Source organism: Berghia stephanieae, chromosome 2, assembly GCF_034508935.2.
Source record: "Berghia stephanieae isolate SIO BIC M18660-M18661 chromosome 2, UCSD_Bste_1.3, whole genome shotgun sequence".
Taxonomy (NCBI): domain Eukaryota; kingdom Metazoa; phylum Mollusca; class Gastropoda; order Nudibranchia; family Aeolidiidae; genus Berghia; species Berghia stephanieae.
The window spans coordinates 42706739-42725763 of NC_088361.1; the positions used below are offsets into that span (position 1 = coordinate 42706739).

The window sequence follows — 19025 nt, forward strand, 5'->3', positions numbered from 1 at the left end:
TTATGAAGCGAGTGTTCTATACTGACCTATTGAGACTCCATATTATGAAATGTGCCAACTTCAAATTCTAAAAAATATGTCTTTCGATAATTGGATCATAGAAATATTGTGACCTGCCATCTAAAGTAATCTGGGGGTTTTCTTTGCAGCAAAACAAGATTCCTACAAATTAAAAAAAAACAAAAACTTGCAGTTTTTAGAGAGAAAATAATGCTCAACCCTAATGAAACAAAGAATATCCTAGACTAAGTAACAGGAAGTTGTATTCTAATTTTGATAAGTTTGGGTATGACAAACTATTATTTTCTTTATGACATATGGTATACAATGTCACCATTTAACATTGTGATAAGTCTTCCGGTCTCTCTCTCTCTCTTTCTCTCTCTCTCTCTCTCTCTCTCTCTCTTTATAAAATGTTCCCTATGTATGTTAACTATTTGTGTGAGTGTGATTTATTCAGTTGGAACTTAGAGAAAACTATCATCCCTTGATGTTTGAATCAATTAATCCTTAAAGATACGGATGGAAAAACAGACTTCTATCTTTTTTTTTTTTTTTTAACCTCAGGAATGGGAGACACCCAAAGTTTGTCGTTGCTTTGCTAATTTAGAATTATCTCCGTCTTTTAAATACGACAATAAACAGGTATAGGTATATTGACCTTTAAAAAAAAAAAATATTTGATATCGATCATAATAATAATAATAATAATAATAATAATAATAATAATATTAATAATAATAATAATAATAATAATAATAATAATAATAATAATAATAATAATAGTAGTAGTAATAATAGTAATAATAAAAGAAATAATAATAATAATAATAATAATAATAATAATAATAATAATAATAATAGCACTAATAATAATGATGAAGATGATAATAATAATAATAACGATTATAATAATAATAATAATGATAATAATAATAATAATAATAATAATAATAATAATAATAATAATAATAATAATAATAATAATAATAATAATAATAATAATAAAAATAATAATAATAATAATAATAATAATAATAATAATAATAATAATAATAATAATAATAATAATAATGATAATAAAATATATAAGACCCATCACCACAAATGTTTCACAATGCTACAATCGGATATTGGGTTAATATAAATAAGAATAATAATGCAAAAGATATATGACCCTAGTACACTCAAAGAAGGAGCAAAAGTAAGAAAGTGAGACAAGAAAAACATCGCCGCCTCTGAATTATGATATTAATCGTACAGTCAAATGCAATGCACTTTGACATATGAGACACTTGGAACGTGGCCCGAAGATGCATCTAACCATAAAGATTTTATTCCTTATCTATCAGTTCTCATTTTATCAACAAACTACTGAAAAAAGCCGATATCAATTACAGCTAGACTACTGTATTTTCCAGACTTTAAGCCACAACAATCTTCCCTTGATCTCGAACTTGCACCTTATAGTTCAGCACAGCCAATGCTTGTATTTTTTTTGTCTGTGTCAGCCAAGTGTGTAGACTTCATGGCTATAGTTTTGATATTCTAATGAATAAACAACAATTTCAAGAAAGTGTGCCTCATACCCCAGAGCAACTTATGGTAGAATAAAATTGATTCCTAAAATATGTGTTTAGCGGCCTATAGTCAGATGTGTTATATGGTCTGAAAAATACAGTATAAATACATAAGTTAGTCTCCACTAGCCATACCTGTAAGAATGTTTTGACATCATCAAACCCCAGTGTATTGGCAATATTAATGACAATATTCTTGGCATTGGCTCCATCATTTTTCTGTTGGTCTGTGTACATCGCTTCGGCCAAAAACTGTTTTTGATTAATATCATGAAAAATAATTATATCTAATTGTCTATTAACTTAAAAAAGATTTCATTCATGTGATTTTAATTTTGCATTCACGTGATGCTTATACTACATAAATTATCTGCTGATGATGGAAAAGCATATATTCTGACATACTCGACATAACATACAGCCTTTTAATTGTCTTGAGATGTCTTTTACTTATTAATAATAATAATATAACAGTAATAATAAAGGACTCAGTCAACAATCGGTGATGACCCACTTAGCATTTTGATAGATATTTAACAAATAAATATAATATTGTGTATTAGTGTACTGTATAGTAAGAGTATTGGGTAAGATGACATATTTATTCATTTTACCGTCTACACAATAGTTTTGTGTGAGATAATTTATCTTAGTAGTGCATTCTTGAATGGGTATCTATCCAAATTCTGAGGCACACAACCTCCTACAAGTAGCCATCTTGGAGTGCAAATATATTGCGGAGGAACACAACACCATACTTGATATTTCTTTTCTCCTATATCAGACATTAAATTAATTGTAAATTAAATCTACTGTTACAACAAAATTTAAAAAGGACTGATAAATCTAGTTGTAAGAAAAATTTTGAAAGAAAGCTGTGCATTTACAGAATTTTACAATAATGAAAAAAATAAAGTTATTTTCAAACACCTTCATACCTTACATATTGGTTTCTTATACCGTACATAAATTTGTTGTAGAGGTTCTCTCTTGTAAACAGAAATTTCCTGAAGCTGCAAAGGAAATAAATGATTCATCAATCTAGATCTGTTCCCAGTACATTTACGCCTTTTACATCGAAAACAAATTCTCATGCTGCCGACCATGGGCACATCTTCTGACTATAATTAACAAGTAATACATTTTTACATTATCTCAAATAAAGTGAGACAATGATTAGTTAAGAGATATTGCATTGGTTTTGTCTCATTTTTCAGTTTAAAATATTGATCACTTGTGATCTTTACTGCTTTTACAAATTTACTTTTACTTCAAGATACACCTCTATGTATCCTTAGTCTCCTCCATTTTCAGTTTACATTCACATGAAAATGACAATTCTCGATTAAATAATAACATTTGTATACAACAAAAATCCTGAATACATCTTGATTATTTATACCATTATAGGCTCTTTAAGACAATTGTATACAATATTTGAGTAACACAGCTCATGAACTTTATTATTATGATTGAATAAGGAACTGTGAAAAAAACCTTCCCCATATTCTTCATGCATATCCGTTGTCTGACCAATTAATTTAAAAAATAACTGAATTTAATCAATCATTGTTTTGTACTACTTGATAAACTAAAACAATAAAAACTATTCAGGTTCAAAATGTATACAAAAATGTTTCAAATAAAAGAAATTAAGGAGCAGGTACCAGTATAAGATAAATATCAGAACAAGTCTGTAAGAAAGGTGCCAGACAAAGCAAGAAAGAAAAATAGAAGAAAAAAAACCATCCCAAAAAAATCAGTTGACCTTGACTGGGGATCGAACTTCAGACATTCTGATTACCGGTCAGACATGCTACCATTAATGGGATTAGATGAAACCTGTAACATTGAGGGATTTCACACCAAGACTCTCCTTCAATGTCAGCAGTTCATTTTGAAAAATATTTGCTTACATAAAACTTATACTTTGTTTACGGATATAGCAGATAATAAAAACAAGAATCAAACTAAGTAACTTTATGCATGAAAAAATATTCAAAAAGGTTTCAAGCCATTTTCTTATTATTTGTTGAGTTACAATGAAGACCTAAATATAGCGTTGTTTGCTACAGCCGAAAAAGGATATGGAAGTTTGTTGAGACAAAACTGAATTAAAATAATGAACTTACTTATCATAAAATACAGCTCTTAAACCTTTGCCTTGAATTAGGAAAATAATAATTCAAAAAAATATATTAAAGTAACTTCCCCCCCCCCCCCCCGCCCCCCGCACAATTGTGTGGCTATGTGCTCTAGTGGTATGACACTCGCTTTCCGATCGGAAGGTCCTGGGTTCAAACCACGCTCGGCACATAGTTGAGTCCTTGGAAAACTCTAATTCTCTCACCGTACTCAGTGTAAAATGAGTACCTGGCCATTAACAGTGTTGTCTCTGTCCGAAAAAATTGTAATATAGCCTAACAGGCAGTGGATATTGCGCTACATAAAAAAAACAGCTAAAAAAACAAAACAAAAGCCTATCAACTAATAAAAGAAATAAATAATTATAATAACTACCTCTTCGAGGGCAACTGAATCCAGTAAGTGTTTATTCAGTCTGTTTTCCAAAAGACAGATCACACATTCTTCTAGTAACTGGCCATCAACAACCCTAGGAATCAAAATATGAAAAGTCAGCAAACTCTAAAAAAAAAATTGTTAAGAAAGAGGAGGTCAAAACACAACGCATTTCATTTTGATTAAAGACAAATATTTCCTACATCTAGTGGTGATGGATGGCAATGACCAATTCAAGTATGTCTTTATATCTTTCAATATTCTATGTTAACCGTTTCAGTCTCTTAATGAATGAATTTAAAAGTTTTAGTTTGATGCCCTTTTTAACATAGTTTGAGTTATTTAAAAGACTACACCTCGATTGTAAAATTTGTATGAAAAAAAAATCACAATGTTTCCATCGGAATTATAACTCGTAATTAATGTACAGGCAAATGAATTGACAACATCTGCTCCTTCCCTCATTTAACTAATCAATGAAGGTGACAGATAAAAATACCTTCACATTTTATGATAATTGCCAAAGAAAACAATTTACAATGTTGTTATGACAAATTATCTTCTTCACTTTCAATGTATCATTGTAGAGGAGGCCTTAAGTACCACCTGGCATGAAGTAGAGAGGTAATAGATACAGGTAAATAAAAAACATTGTGAAATTGAATGTAAGCTTCAATTTAATAAATGAAAACATATATGTTTTCATTTATTAAATTGAAGCTTACATTCAATTTCACTTTGTTATTTATTTCTTCGAGCTTCGAGCAGCAACATTTACATTAGATACAGTTATCATGATAGAGATCCATAGGCAAAACAGAGTCATCTGTTTGATGTTTGGCCAGATTGCCAGAGTTTATACAAGATATGGGTCATCCTCACTCATCTGTTTGCTGATTAAACAAAAACTGGCTCAACTTTCATAGCGCTGAGCTTTGCTATTCTCTTCGTACATGAAACCTTAATAAAACAATTACTTCTTTGAAAAATGTAATTAATAACTTGTTAAAATCCCTAATAAGCAAGTAGTTTGTCAGCTGTAATTTGACACCGTTCCCAAGACATCACTTTGTATAACGTCCACAAAAAATCAAAGTGTAAGTAGAAAAAAAAAATTGCAACAGATGATTACCTCCCAAATTGTCCAACAGCCATTAAGGCTGTCTCATGTAATTTGGCATTGCTTTGGTGATGTGCTTTCATACAGAGGCTCTTCAAGAATTCCAGAACCATGTAATCAGAGGCTGCAGGTTTCTTTAATGGATTGTTGGCATTACTGGTGACTATTCTTGTAACAATAGTGCTGAAAAATAACAAAACAGTATTTTGCTTTCGACTATAGATATTCAAACCCTGTGATATGATTGAGAGATCCACTGGAGATGCATTAAGAATTTTTTTAATGGAGGAAAATGAGATCTTCCCTTTATAATACCCATACACAATATTACTCGTTCTATGCTTCACAGTCCTTTTAGTTAAACAACTAACATGCTTTGACAAAAATAATAATTCTCTCCATCTCTATCTGCCATATTCTTAATCTGTTTAACACTGAAAACTAAAAACCAATGATCATGCAATGTACTTCTCTTAATATGTTATAGGAGTTTGATTCATCTGTTGATATAATAATGCGCCAGTCTGTGCCCTCTCCCCCCCCCCCCCCCCCCCCCCCCCCAAAAAAAAAAAAAAAAAAGCAACAAAAAAACAACAAAAAACAAAACAAAAACAAACAAACAAAAAACAAAAAACAAAAATGTCATAAAAGTGAAAAGGACTGAAAAGAAGAGAAACACACAGAATGATGGATTTGATCTTTATTAAAGCATAATTGTACATGACTTCAAAAGTATGGAAATATATATATGATATTTTAAATTTTATTACCCAATCAATGGCTTTTCTCAAGTTCCTCATCTCTTTTGCAGTAAAAGAGAAAAGCTGTCGGGGACAGAAAAATTTATTTAAAAAGAAGAGAAAAAAATGGAATGGTCCCACGACTGCAATGTATCAAACAGCAACATCTGACTAGAATGAACCCCAAGAAACTGTCCCAGTTTAGGGCAGAAAACCATCACCATACGGACTGCGCCCAATAATATATGACCCACATCAGGCACCTCCCTTGATACCAGCACAGTACAAGATGAAACTGAAGTAAGTAAGCTATTTCACTACCAATTTTAACAGACATGAATAAGTCTTGCCTTTGATTTCATCCCCCTACCTGAAATCTGATCTGATATTATAATCTTCATCCTCCAAGAGATGCAAGGCACAAGCGATGAGGTTTTTTACCAAAGGAGAGCCAGAGTCAACTTGAACACACAGAAGTACTTGTGAAAGACTGTCACTGGCAGCTGTGAAGACACATGATTTAAAACTTTTTAAAAATCTGAGTATTTATAAAGCACTTTACAAGGGGTCCCTAGCCAACAGCAACACATAGGAAAAGACATGATATGAGACAACACTGTTAATGACCAAGTAATCATTTTACATTTGAGTGCGGTGAGAGAATGTGAGTAAAGAGCCTTTTCCAAAGAGTCAAATATGCACTGCCCAGAGTGGGACTCGAATCACGAACCTTCCAATCCAAAGGCAAGTGTCATACCGCAAGACCACATATCCGCAAATAATTCAATCTGATGACCTTAATATTTTATGATCTGGTAACTTTCAAAAAGTTCATTGAATTAAAGACGAATATTGCTCTTTAGTTGGAGACAAAAATTCATTGTTCTAAGAATTATTCCTGGAAGTAGACTGGTCTTTAATTGTCAATCTATATCAGAATATAGAAGATGAAATACTGACACTGACAACTAAATAGGCAGTAGAGATGGCAATATACTAGATATGCATTTGGCATATATCATACCTTCTAAATGTGCTTTAATCATTTTATATTTTTAAAAAACAAACAAAATTTGCAATACTCTTATCAAGTTCATGAAAATGTGATTTACTCATCTGCAATATCCTGTCTTTAATGAACTATTACGTTAAAATTTTTAAATATCACATCAAATTAAGTCGCAAAATATCCCACTAAACAGTAAAGTGTTTGTTTAAAAAAAAAATCTAATACTGGTCTAAATGGATACAGAATATTGAATACACATCTGTTATGAGACAGTGTGGCTCAGCAGTACGGTCTTTGCTTTGTACCCGAAAGGTACAGAGTTCGACTACCTGTCGCGCTGTGTGACCTTCAGCAAGTCACCTAGCCTTAGCTCACTTTGTGGCGCTGCACTGCAGCTGATGCCTGAGTTATTCCAGTCTTCCCTTGGAATAGATCCTAAAGAAAAATTTCCCTTTAGGGATTAATAAAGAGAATTTATATTTATATTTTTATATTTGAATATTTAGCTCCCTGTAAATAAAGTGTAACATAAATAGGGAAATATGTATGGTCAAAAGTAATAATAACTTCTCTTAACCTAAAATTATTTCCTAACCTCTGCGTAATTCTGTTTCTTTGCATTCAAGAAATTTCAAGAATGGAGTCACCCATTCAAGGTCCACAGGTTTGCAGGAGTCTTTAATCGCAGTCATATCAACTGTAAAATAAAATAACTAGCATTAGCATTGTAGTCAGTCATTTTGATGATGGCTATGTTGATAATGATGATGATGATGTTGCAGTGATTCCTTCTTCTTTTACCACAAGTGAGCTACTGTTTTAATCCCTTTTCAATACCTTAAAATAAAAAACAAAACAAAACAACCCCCTCCGCCCCCAAAAACCCCCCACAAAACATGACAACAATTGAAAAAAAACAAAAAAAAGAAAACATAAAAAATAATTTCATTTGAATCTACTTTCAGAAATTTATTTTAAAATAAGTCATTCGTGTTATAATCATTTCACAAAAATATTCAAATGCAACAGACCTTGATTTAATTTTATTGGCATGACTGAACATGCACTGGTATGCTTGGTATACTATGTGAGACTTTACCATAAAAATCACAAACAAAAAGAAAACTGTAGCCACTTGCTTCAAACATGTGGCACATGGGTCGGCCATAATCATCTGATCAAGAATAGAGCTCTCAGATCATGGGATGAATGAATGAATTTCCCAAATACATAAGGCATTAGAGTGTCACCTATAGGATCTGAATATGTTTTGTTTTGATTTCAGGGTGTTACAGAGCTTGCAACTGTCTTAGGTCATTTCAGGGTCAGTGAAAAAGGAAGACGATTGGGGAAAAGTTGTAGACCTGAAGTTAAAAGCACCAATAAAAACATCATTTCCTGGCAGAATGTCTCTGATGTATTCGGAAGATTTACGTAAAATAACCACCCCTAGAAATACCATAAGGTGGTTGTCTATATACAAGGTTTCAACCAAACTCCAAACCTCTTTTTAAAAAATAAGCTAGTCCAGCATGCCAGTTATTAAACAATTACCACTTACTGTCATTCTTCACCACAATTTTGGGGCAAAAGTCTATGCACTCAGACCTCATAACACTTGATCTGGAAAATAACCACATATATCTAAAAAGATAAAATTATCAGTTTGTCATTGATATGAATTACGTACGAGTTAAAACAATGAAACGATTTGAGCATTTCTCATTTTCTATCACTCAAAAACAAAAATTGATTTATTCTAATTCATATAGAGAGTCATTAAAAGCCGTAAAGGGCAATAAAATAGTCATGGTTTATTCCCAGCTTCAGGTACTTTCTGCCAGATCTAACAGACTCAGCTGCTCATTCACTGCTGGGATTGATACCAGTGCTTTGCTTGTGAGTTGAGTGCTTTATCTATTAATCAAGCATAACCCTCTCAACTCGCAATGGAAAATGAAATCTTGAGCGAGCAGTTCTTTTAAACTTTTTTCTTCTTCTTCTTTTAAACTGCAAGCCACCTCTGGTGTAGTAATCGCAGATTTAACAATAGGGATTTGATAATAATTGCTCAACACATGTTCACATTTATTCAACCAATTTCCTTCTATCAGCTCTTTAAAACATTCAACGTCATGCTTGCACTTTGTAACAACTTATAACAGGATTGAATTGCAGTTGCAAAAAAAAAAACAAACGTTTTTTTGATCATGGAACCTGGAATCTCAAATCATGTCCTCCAGTTACTGCCAAAGTTGGAAGAGGCTTTAACTTGTCCTTTGGTAAGAGCTTTGAGATGTTTGATTCATGGAAAGCGCTCGACTAGTGTCATTTATTATTATTGTTATTATTATCACTATTATTATTATCATTATTATTATTACTATCATTATTATTATTATTATCATCATTATTTTTATTATTATTATTATTATTATTATTATTATTATTATAATAATAATAATAATAATAATAATAATAATAATAATAATAATAATAATAATAATAATAATAAAAAATAATAATAATAATAATAATAATAATAATAATTATTATTATTAATATTATTATTATCATTATTATTATTATTAGTAGTAGTAGATTTACAGGGTCATGCATTATCTTTTTAAAAAAAAATATGACTTCAGTTTGTTTCCTTCATTTTTCAAGCATTGGCTAGCAGAGAGATTTTAGCAGGTCAGTCACACTACTCGTTTTGAAATTGCCGAACACTCATTGTGCTGCCCTGCCTTGTACCATTTCAATTTGTGTTATGTTTGATGTTGTTGCTGGGTCCCAAACTGTGCTGGTGTCCATTATAGGTCAAACTAATGCATGTAACAGCTTGCTTTAATTTGTTCTCATTGATTTGGTCTAATTAAGTCTAGTAATGTTAAAAATGTTCAGCGTTGACGCATATTCATTAAAAAAAGAAACAACAAACAAACAAACAAATAAATAGAAAACAAAAAACATAAAAACAAAAACAAAAATCAAATTTTAATAATAATAAAAAAAAAAAATGAAAAAAAAATGCCCCCCCCCAAAAAAAAGAAAAAAAAAACATAAATCAAACAAAACAAACAAAACAATCAACAGCAAACTGGTACATTAACAACAGAATGTTATATGTTTACTGACCTATCAAGTTTTCCAATCTCTGCCAAAACAAGAGCCATTCCACCAAAGGCTTGGGCCAATTCCATCCTAAATTCACTTCCTTCTTCAACTATAGGTCTGCAGACGTTAAAAAATAAATATAAATATCAAAATAGGGAGAAAACTCGTTCATGAAGGAAATTATTAGAATCTTGCTTTGTTTTCATATGATAAAATATAGATACATACTTTAAATGAGTGTAAATATGGCTAATTACCATTCTGGAAAAAAAATAAAAGACTGGGCACGATGAATTATAAACACTTAAAACTAAACAATTCACCCATTCACTTTTTAAGGGAATCCAAATTGGACAATCACAGTGTACAGATCTTTGATTATATGTTTGGATAACATTTAATAAGTATATATTTCTTTGTGTGTGTGTGTGTGTGTGTGTGTGTGCGCGCATGTACATTTGTGAGAGTATGTAGTTTGTGTTTGTGTATATGTCATTTGAGTTTCTGTATCTTTTAAAGCATATCCTTTTTCCAGCAGGCTCAGCGTCAGTATAGTTTGGATGGCAGATTCCAAAACTTTAACTGCACTTTAAATGATTGTATCATTTAACAATGCTCCATATTCAAAACTATTCATATCTCAAGATGTAAACATAAATGATTTCATTCAGCATTAGATGAAAAAATCCCCCAAAAACGAGCATTTAAAAAAAAAATTAGCCCAATTTCCACTAAATTTGCTAAAAGCTCTTTACAAGCGGTCTTTAGCCTTACAATTTTTTTCAACAGAGACAACACTGATAACAACCAGGTACTCATTTTATCCTTGAGAAAGGTGAGTAAATATTATCTCATTTCAGGTTATAGACAGAAAGCAACATTTGAAAAGGAAAACAGATACGGGGAGATTGATGACACAGCAAGAGTGGGCCTCACTGCCCGCCATGGGAGGTCAAAAGACCGCACCACACATAATACTACTTGCACTTACTTCAAAATCGAAATCAAATGAGCACTGCTGGCACCAGTGTTTTGTAACACAACAGGGAAATGCTTGATGAGAGTTCTCGCAGTTTCTGCTGAACTATTTGACTGAAAGAAAAATTGTTAATATTGAAAATTGAGTAGCATCATAGCTTAAAACCCACAAAACTGTATTACCTTTTCCGGTTAAATCATTAGATTATATAATTTGACAAATACGAATGATAATCTAAGAAAAACAAACCCCCCCCCAAAAAAAAACCCCAAAAAAACCCCAACTTTTTAATCCTGAATAATAACTCTACAAAACATTAGACCTACACTTTTTGACTGAATCGTAAATAAACTAGAAGATACAGTTAAGGTACCTAAATGTGAACACATTTATTATCATTTTTTATTAGGATTCTTAAAAACTGTTTTGTTAATCTTTTTTAAAATAATTCAAATATAAGTATGAAAAATGTACCATTGCTAAAGTGTAAACATAACTTCTCCATTGGGCAGCTGTATCTTTTGGTAACAAAGCCAGAGCTTTCAAACACAGTGACTTTGTTTCATTCCCATCTTGGAAGAAAAAAGTAAAAAAAAAGTATACATATAGATATAACAAATTGGAATTTTGCAATGAAAAACAAAGGACTCTAGAAAACAAAATAAAATACATCTTTGATTTCATTTTTTAACAACGGGATTTTTATGCAGATAAGTATTCGAGATCAAAGAGTGAGAAGCCAAGCTTACATTTATTAGGCAACAACAACAGTAAATTTACAAAAATCTTAATAAATTTTAAATGTAGGAAATGAAAGTTGTAGGGGGTAGTGTCTTTGTCTTTTATTTTTTATCTATCTGGATAACCCTACTAAATGAACCACATTTGAGGTGAAAATTAATCTAGTGCTCGACGGTAAAGGCACCAAAACATATCTTACCAGTAAATGGTGTCAGTATTGTGGCAATTTCTGTGACAACTTTTGGGGCTCTAGGTTTCAGATCTTTCCAAGATAAATCATTCTGCAAGAATCAATACATACATCAATATTCATTGCATGCCTAAATAAGTTTAATTTTTAAAAAAGGAAACATCTTATATTTATCTTACATTTTAACAAAATTAAACCTGGACCAATATTGATATGAAGAATCTTTTAAAGATATAACAGATGATGACTTTTCAACTGCGACATACAAAGGTAAGGGTCTGTGATAAATTACAATGAAGCATTTTACGCAGCAGGATATTGGTGGTAATTTACCTAATTAATCCCCTCCTTACCAACTATAGCAAAATTGTAACATTCGTTATGATACAACCAGCCTCTTCCTTTCTCAGATTTCTTTTGTTCATCCAAGATAATGATGGTAATTTTTTTGTTCTGGCTTTTAAAACTTTATACTTTACTAATTTACATACAAAATATACCTATTGCTTTTGGGATTCGGAAAAGAAAATCTATTTTTGTCATTGGTGGGTATGGTGTTTTAGAAAAGTCATAAAAATGGCTGGTAAGAAGAGAGTTAAACAACTTACCAATAGCCATGGCAAAGATATGATCCAAGCAAATTCTTGAGAAATATTTCCAAACAAAGGACACGTATCTGCATTGTGAAAAAGAAGGATATAATAAAGCAATATTTATGGAGTTGTGACTACATACAACAGATATGTAACATTCATAACAAAGCATGCAGTTGAAGACATTTTGTTGAAATGTTTAAATTGTAATCAATTATAACAAATTTAAATAAAAATGAACATTCATTTACCAAATATCGAAATTTTCACCATTTAATTCATGATGCTGTTTTACATCTGCCCCCCAAGGAGATTATATGAAAACAAATTTGCATTAGCAAAATAAACATCATCTGTGTGTGTGTTCAGTCATTCCCCTTGTAAATTATCTGTCTATAGTTGTTTATATAACTTTGAAAATTGTTATATGTCTATGCAGTTACACAGAGCAATTAAAGGTTGTAAAAGCCTATTAGCTCTTAAACGATACGATGCAATAGGATATGATACAATATAGCCAAGTACACATTCACATCTGAATCAAGTGTTGTGACCGGTATGTACATTTATTATCATCATTATGATGGGACCAGAGTTGATGTCCCTTATGTAATCAACTGTGCCTAATATCACTTGACTTACGAAATAAGGCAGTGTCAGTGCTGATTTAAATCATTATTGTATGAATGTGACAGAAAAAGGAAAACTAAAACCAAATGATATTTATATATATAAAAATAATATTTGGAGTCAATAACTATTTATTCTTTATGATAAAATCTAAATAAAATTTGTACTTTAACATGGAGAAATACAATGTTTCATTATCAATCTCAGCTAGGTTCACAATATGACAGCAAGTCATGTTGATTCAAATTACCATGTCTAAAATGTCACCTGTGATTACGATTTTTTTAGTTCTGACACTAAAATAATATTCTTTGTTTACTTAACATTGACCCATGACTTCACCTGAATCTAATGGGGAAGTTTGTGTAAAGTGTACTATAGATAGAATGAAGTTGACATCACCCAGGTTAGTGTTAATGTTTTTAGCCAGCCATTTTTATGAGTAGTTCTCACTAAACTGTATTAATCAGTCTAGGTTACACATAGTTTTGTGTGTTGGTACTTTATATCTGGCTGGCAAATGTTGTGAGCTTTTTTGCTAAGTGCAAAACATTAATAGAGGAAAATATTGTTTATTATGCAGTTCATCAAAGCAATGATCGTACAACTTTATGTCATGAAAACGACTTACCACCGACACACGAGACACATCCCATCAAGCACACAATACGGTGGTAGTTATTTAAAAACTCATGTTTTTTGCTAGGACTTGTCTCCACATTCATGAGGTATCCTTTCCAACAGTCCAATGCATGTTCTAGTAGAGAGTTATTGAGCAGAGGTAACCTGGTGCATATAAAGAGAGATATATTAACAGGCTAATCATATTTATAAAACAAACAAAAGAAGAAAAATAAGTATACATATCGATGCCTCTATAAATTAGTTATTCCCTTCATCAAGGCAGCTTAGTTTTCTAATCATAACTGTCTGCTCCTTAATCACAGGAGAATGTATAAGTACCCAAGAAATTGATATACAAGAAAACAAACATATCTGGTAGTTTTTAAAATAAGTAAAGTAATAAATAAACTGTTTAATCATGTTATTGTTCATGATCCCTATTTTCTGATAAGTTAGAATTGTTTTTCTTTACGAATAAATTTGTCTCTTTGTTCAACTGTGTTAATTTATTTTTTCTCAGAGTGCCATCAATACTATGCAGTTTATCTTTTCCATCAAAGAAAAGGCAGGAATTTCCCTTGACATTTATCTAATCATGGTCATGAGCACTGACTGGGATTTACCCTAAACATTGTTTTTCACACTGAGAAAATAACTTTACAGTTTCTGTTTCTTTGACCAAATGTAAAAGTAAATGTAAGGTAAGACTGAGTAGAACACAAAATATATGATTTACCGTGATTTGTTCTCTATCAGTTGAATCGAACATTGAGTGGCCGTTCTTATCACAATGTTCACACAATTCATTTCTTGCTGTGTTGGAGGCTGGAATTTAAAAAAAAAAGATTACGCAATTATCTATAAAGAGGTGAACATTGAATTAAAATAATATATTAAAAAATTATGACTGAGAGGACAATTAATGACATTTTTGTTTATGAAAAAAAAGGATGCTTAGGAAATAATTTTTAAGCAAATCTTGATTTTCAAGATGTCATTTAGAAATAGGTGAATATATTATAGTTAATTCAACTGTTTCCTTTTGTGCAAAATTGGCAATAATGCCACTTAATTCAAATCTTTTGAATAAGGGATGGCGTGTTATTTTAAATCCAGGTAAAAAGGTAAGAAAGTAAAGATCATTCTATGGTTTTGTGGTGACACTTTTTGGAATGAAAATGAATAAAAGGAAGGTAAAAATGGAACCTCGATAGAGAGGAATTATGGTTCCACATTTTAATTTTAAACTCACTCTGGTAATAGGAATCTCACTTAGCCTGCCCATGAGCAGATCAAAGGTAGGTAGCTTCATTTTACTGGCAAGTGATGTGCTGGGATGTTTTCTGTCCATGGTTAGAAATGTAGATGACACAAAATGAAAATAATACCTCTATGAAAATACCATTAAATTAGAACTAGTTGCTTGAGTCCCAATAGCTCATTTGATAGATCACTCGCTTCACACACAAAGGGACAGAGATCAATCCCAGGTGGGGTCGAGATTTTTCTGTTCCCCATGTCCAACAGCAGTGATTGGGTAGCTGGGTCTGTTAGATCTGGTGGAAAATTGCGATAGACTAGCATCCTATCCAAAGGATAACGAGCAATTGCTATAGTCAGTTTCACACTATAGAAACCGGGATAAACTCCGGCTCTATGGGTCTCATGGCTCTGAAGGACTACTTCTTAATGCTTGAAACTGAGTCAGGTTTGAAGCTAATAAACGAATAATCATTATAATTCACTAATTATATGGATTGTTAATTTTACAATAATTCATAAAAGAACACAGTACTTCATGAACTTAAACCAGTCTCGTCTAGGCACAGTCACCTAAAGGCCACAAGCTATTCCTTTTAGGATTTATTTTTGACTAACATAGACACGTTTGTTTGTATGGTGTATGATGCTAAGTCAAAAGGTCTCGAGAAAAAAATTCATTAATATTAATTTAGATATGATTTACCTTCCTTCAGCTTCTCTGTGTTACAAAACAAACAAACTGAGAGACTGGCAACAAAAACATGACAAGAATGGTTTCTCCAAGCAATGAAACAATTTTTTCATACTTTTAGACAATTTAAGAAGCTGTTCCAGATATTCTTTTGGTTTCAGCTGATCAACTTATCTTTCATTATTAAACCCAAAGAAACTAATGAAAACTAGTACCATCCATAGTTTTTCAAAATAACATTACATCGATGTCCAACAACTGCTCTTCCACCGAATCCATCTCTAAGCCAACTTTCCCACTAAGGGCAATGATCTCTCTCTCTCCCTCCCTTCCCTCTCCTCTGCCCCCCCCCCCCCCCTCTCTCTCTCTTTCAACTGATCATCACAGAGTCTCTTTTGATCTTCCAACAATTCTTTTGCCTGGCGGTTCCAATCTAAAGCATACCTGTTCACAATCGGGGGCTTCTTTCTTAAATTTGTTACTGGAATCATTCTTTACCACAATTATTCGTATTACCAGCATGTTTTGTTGGTTTCCTTTACCACTTTTTTTCTTTTCTCCACTTTCCTGTATGTTGTCATCATTTAAACAAAAATATTGGTGAAAGCCTTAAAGTAAATAAATTAAATTGAATTGCATTGCAAAATCCTAAGTCATTTCCTCTCTGAAGCCCCTGCTCATTCTGGACCTTGATTTGGTGTCTTTTTCTTCAGTTCGCTGTCAGAAATACTATCAGTCCATTTCATTTTTTAATTTTTTCACTTTAAAGCATAGTTTTGTGAAACCATCTTAATAACTCTATGACCTTATACCTTTTTCTGGCTATTGCTGGTGTTTTGGCAGGTGTAGAATCTAGTGCCTTACTGTTTGAAAAATAAGTCTCTGAATATTCTTGTGCCTCCAGCAAAGTGAGTTGAACCATCACAGGGGTCACAAGCTGAAGCATTTGGAAGGAAAGAGAGTTAGAAAGTAAAGTTTTATGGAAAATGTTAGAGAAAAACAACAACAAAAAAAAACCCTAATCAAACAAACAAACACACAAAATACAAAAAAAAAAAACCCCAAAAAACATAAACAAACCCCCTTCCCCCCAATATTAAACCCCCCCCCCCCCAAAAAAAAAAAACAAAAAAAAAAACAACAACAAAAAAAAAAAAGATAAAAACAGAGCAAACAAACAAACTAAAAATATGAATGTGACAGCCATTGTTGGTGTTTAGGATGAAGAATTTTGATAATCTTCATTTGAATGTTTCTAAATCTGTGGTGTTCACACATGATCGGGAAGAGCGTTCCAGTCTTTGATAGTGCAGGGTGCAAATGAATATTTGAAAAATGTTTGAGTTTGTAGATTGGTGTTTTAGTGTTTTTGAGTGGGTTTTTCTTTGAGTACGTGAATTTCTTTGTATGTCTAGTTGTAATTTTGAACATGAGAGTTCGACAATTTTCTATGTGAAAATAGAAAGACATGATGTTTTGCTAAAGTAAAAGTTTAAAGTGTTAAACAAATCAAAAAGAGCTTAAAACTAAAACTTTGAAATTTTAAAACCTTTTCTTCAAAACTCTCTTCATTATATGAAATAGTCAAAACTTACTTCAAAATGTTGTTCCACGTCAATGATTTTCATCAAATGAAATGTAAGAATGTCTAAAACAGACTTGTTAATCTGCAAGTGCAAATCTTTGATGTGTAAAGATGACAGCAAACAAACGATTGTGGATCCTAATGCCTCTCTTCCCTCTCGAGTATGTACATTGTTGAGTCCCTGCTTCACAATCCGACTTATAAAGTCACGAAAAAATTGCTGATTGAACGAGAACAATGGATGAGCCTTTAACCTGACCAAGCTGTTCAGAAGTTTGGATGCTGCTGTCTCAAGCTGGATTTTTTCACTGAGGATAAAACAAAAATTCCAGGAGGAAATCTATATTATAATAGAATCTGATTTAAAGTGATTTTCTAAATAATAAAGCTTCTAAACAGTGCAATTTCACTAACTGTGCTGAGAGAACTTTACAAGGGGTCACTAGCAAACAGCAACACTTAAAATGTTATCAGATACCGTTCAATACCAATAAATATTCAATGGCATTTTAAATATACATATGCACACACAAACAAACAAGAATATAGCCCTTAAAAATTACCTGTATGTATTCCATCGGTGTTAGAATTAAATTTCATTTTAATAAAAAAATTGTGTTTGTATTTGTGAATGGAATCAAAGCCAAGTCATATCACTTTAATCTCCTATGATTTATTAAGGAACAGTAATAAGTCTTTAGAATTACCAGACTCAAAGAACCAGAGTTTATCCTATTTTCTATTTCGTGGACCTGATGTTCAGTTCTATTCTCTTTTTGGATAATAAGGAGGGAGGTCTCCGATAACTCAGTTGGTAGAGCACTCGCTTCACATTATGCAAAGGAACCATGAACAAACCCAGTTGAAGTCAAGATACTTTCCAACCCCTTTGTCCACCCAGCAAAGATTGGGTAGTCTGTTAGACCTGGCAAAAAGTACTTGCGATAGACTAGTGTTCTATCCAAAGGGTATCAAGCAATTGCTATTGTCCATCATCTCATGCTACAGAAACTGGGATAAACTCCACATCCATGGGTCTAATGGCCCTGGAGAACTACTTTAAAAAAAAAAATAATACACATCCATTAGTCTTCTCTTTGTTACGATTTAAATTAAAATCACAGCAAAAGGTCAGATTAGAAGGAGATGGGGAGGAGGGAAGGCTGAATTTTTTTTTTTTTTTAAATTTGGGCCTGTGATATTAACAAGACAATCTAATGAAATCCAAATGATATAGAGAAGAAGAAAGAAATGAAATGTGAGTAAGTTTACCTTTGATTTAATGGGGTTGTTTGAGAGCAAAGAAATTCCCAGAGCCCTGATACACATGAAAAGAAAAATTCCTTGACTCTTAAAGGCGGTGATCCTTCTATGTCCATCAATAGACACAAGCCTTCAAGCGATACCTAAAATGATTTTATTAAAAAGTGGCATGGCATTTGAGAATTAGGAATACAAGGTAAAACAATCATACTGTTTCAAAGGTGAAGAAGTAAAAACAAAGACATTAATTGCTTTTAGGTGTGCCATCCAAATCGATACAACGTTTGCAAACTGATCAAAACAGCAATAAAACATTAAAAAATATAACGTCCCTATTAAAGAAATTCTATATGATCTCCACTGGTTGCCAGATAGCG

General features: G+C 32.0%; 1 protein-coding gene across 2 annotated transcripts in view; it reads right to left on the reverse strand.

Moving 5' to 3' along the window:
• LOC144964923 (serine/threonine-protein kinase ATR-like) overlaps positions 1-19025 on the reverse strand; it is a 68094-nt gene that overhangs the window by 37400 nt on the left and 11669 nt on the right. For both annotated transcript variants that reach the window (XM_078899714.1, XM_078899713.1), the window contains exons 8-25: positions 18658-18791; positions 17396-17693; positions 16613-16737; positions 15099-15189; positions 14583-14671; positions 13854-14008; positions 12608-12675; positions 12009-12090; positions 11543-11640; positions 11081-11181; positions 10111-10206; positions 8531-8592; positions 7565-7666; positions 6331-6463; positions 5233-5403; positions 4101-4194; positions 2519-2593; positions 1716-1832 (exon numbers count right to left, since the gene is read on the reverse strand). In XM_078899714.1, the coding sequence (XP_078755840.1) occupies positions 1716-1832; positions 2519-2593; positions 4101-4194; positions 5233-5403; positions 6331-6463; positions 7565-7666; positions 8531-8592; positions 10111-10206; positions 11081-11181; positions 11543-11640; positions 12009-12090; positions 12608-12675; positions 13854-14008; positions 14583-14671; positions 15099-15189; positions 16613-16737; positions 17396-17693; positions 18658-18791 (2091 nt within the window). The remainder of the gene's footprint in view (positions 1-1715; positions 1833-2518; positions 2594-4100; positions 4195-5232; positions 5404-6330; positions 6464-7564; positions 7667-8530; positions 8593-10110; positions 10207-11080; positions 11182-11542; positions 11641-12008; positions 12091-12607; positions 12676-13853; positions 14009-14582; positions 14672-15098; positions 15190-16612; positions 16738-17395; positions 17694-18657; positions 18792-19025) is intronic.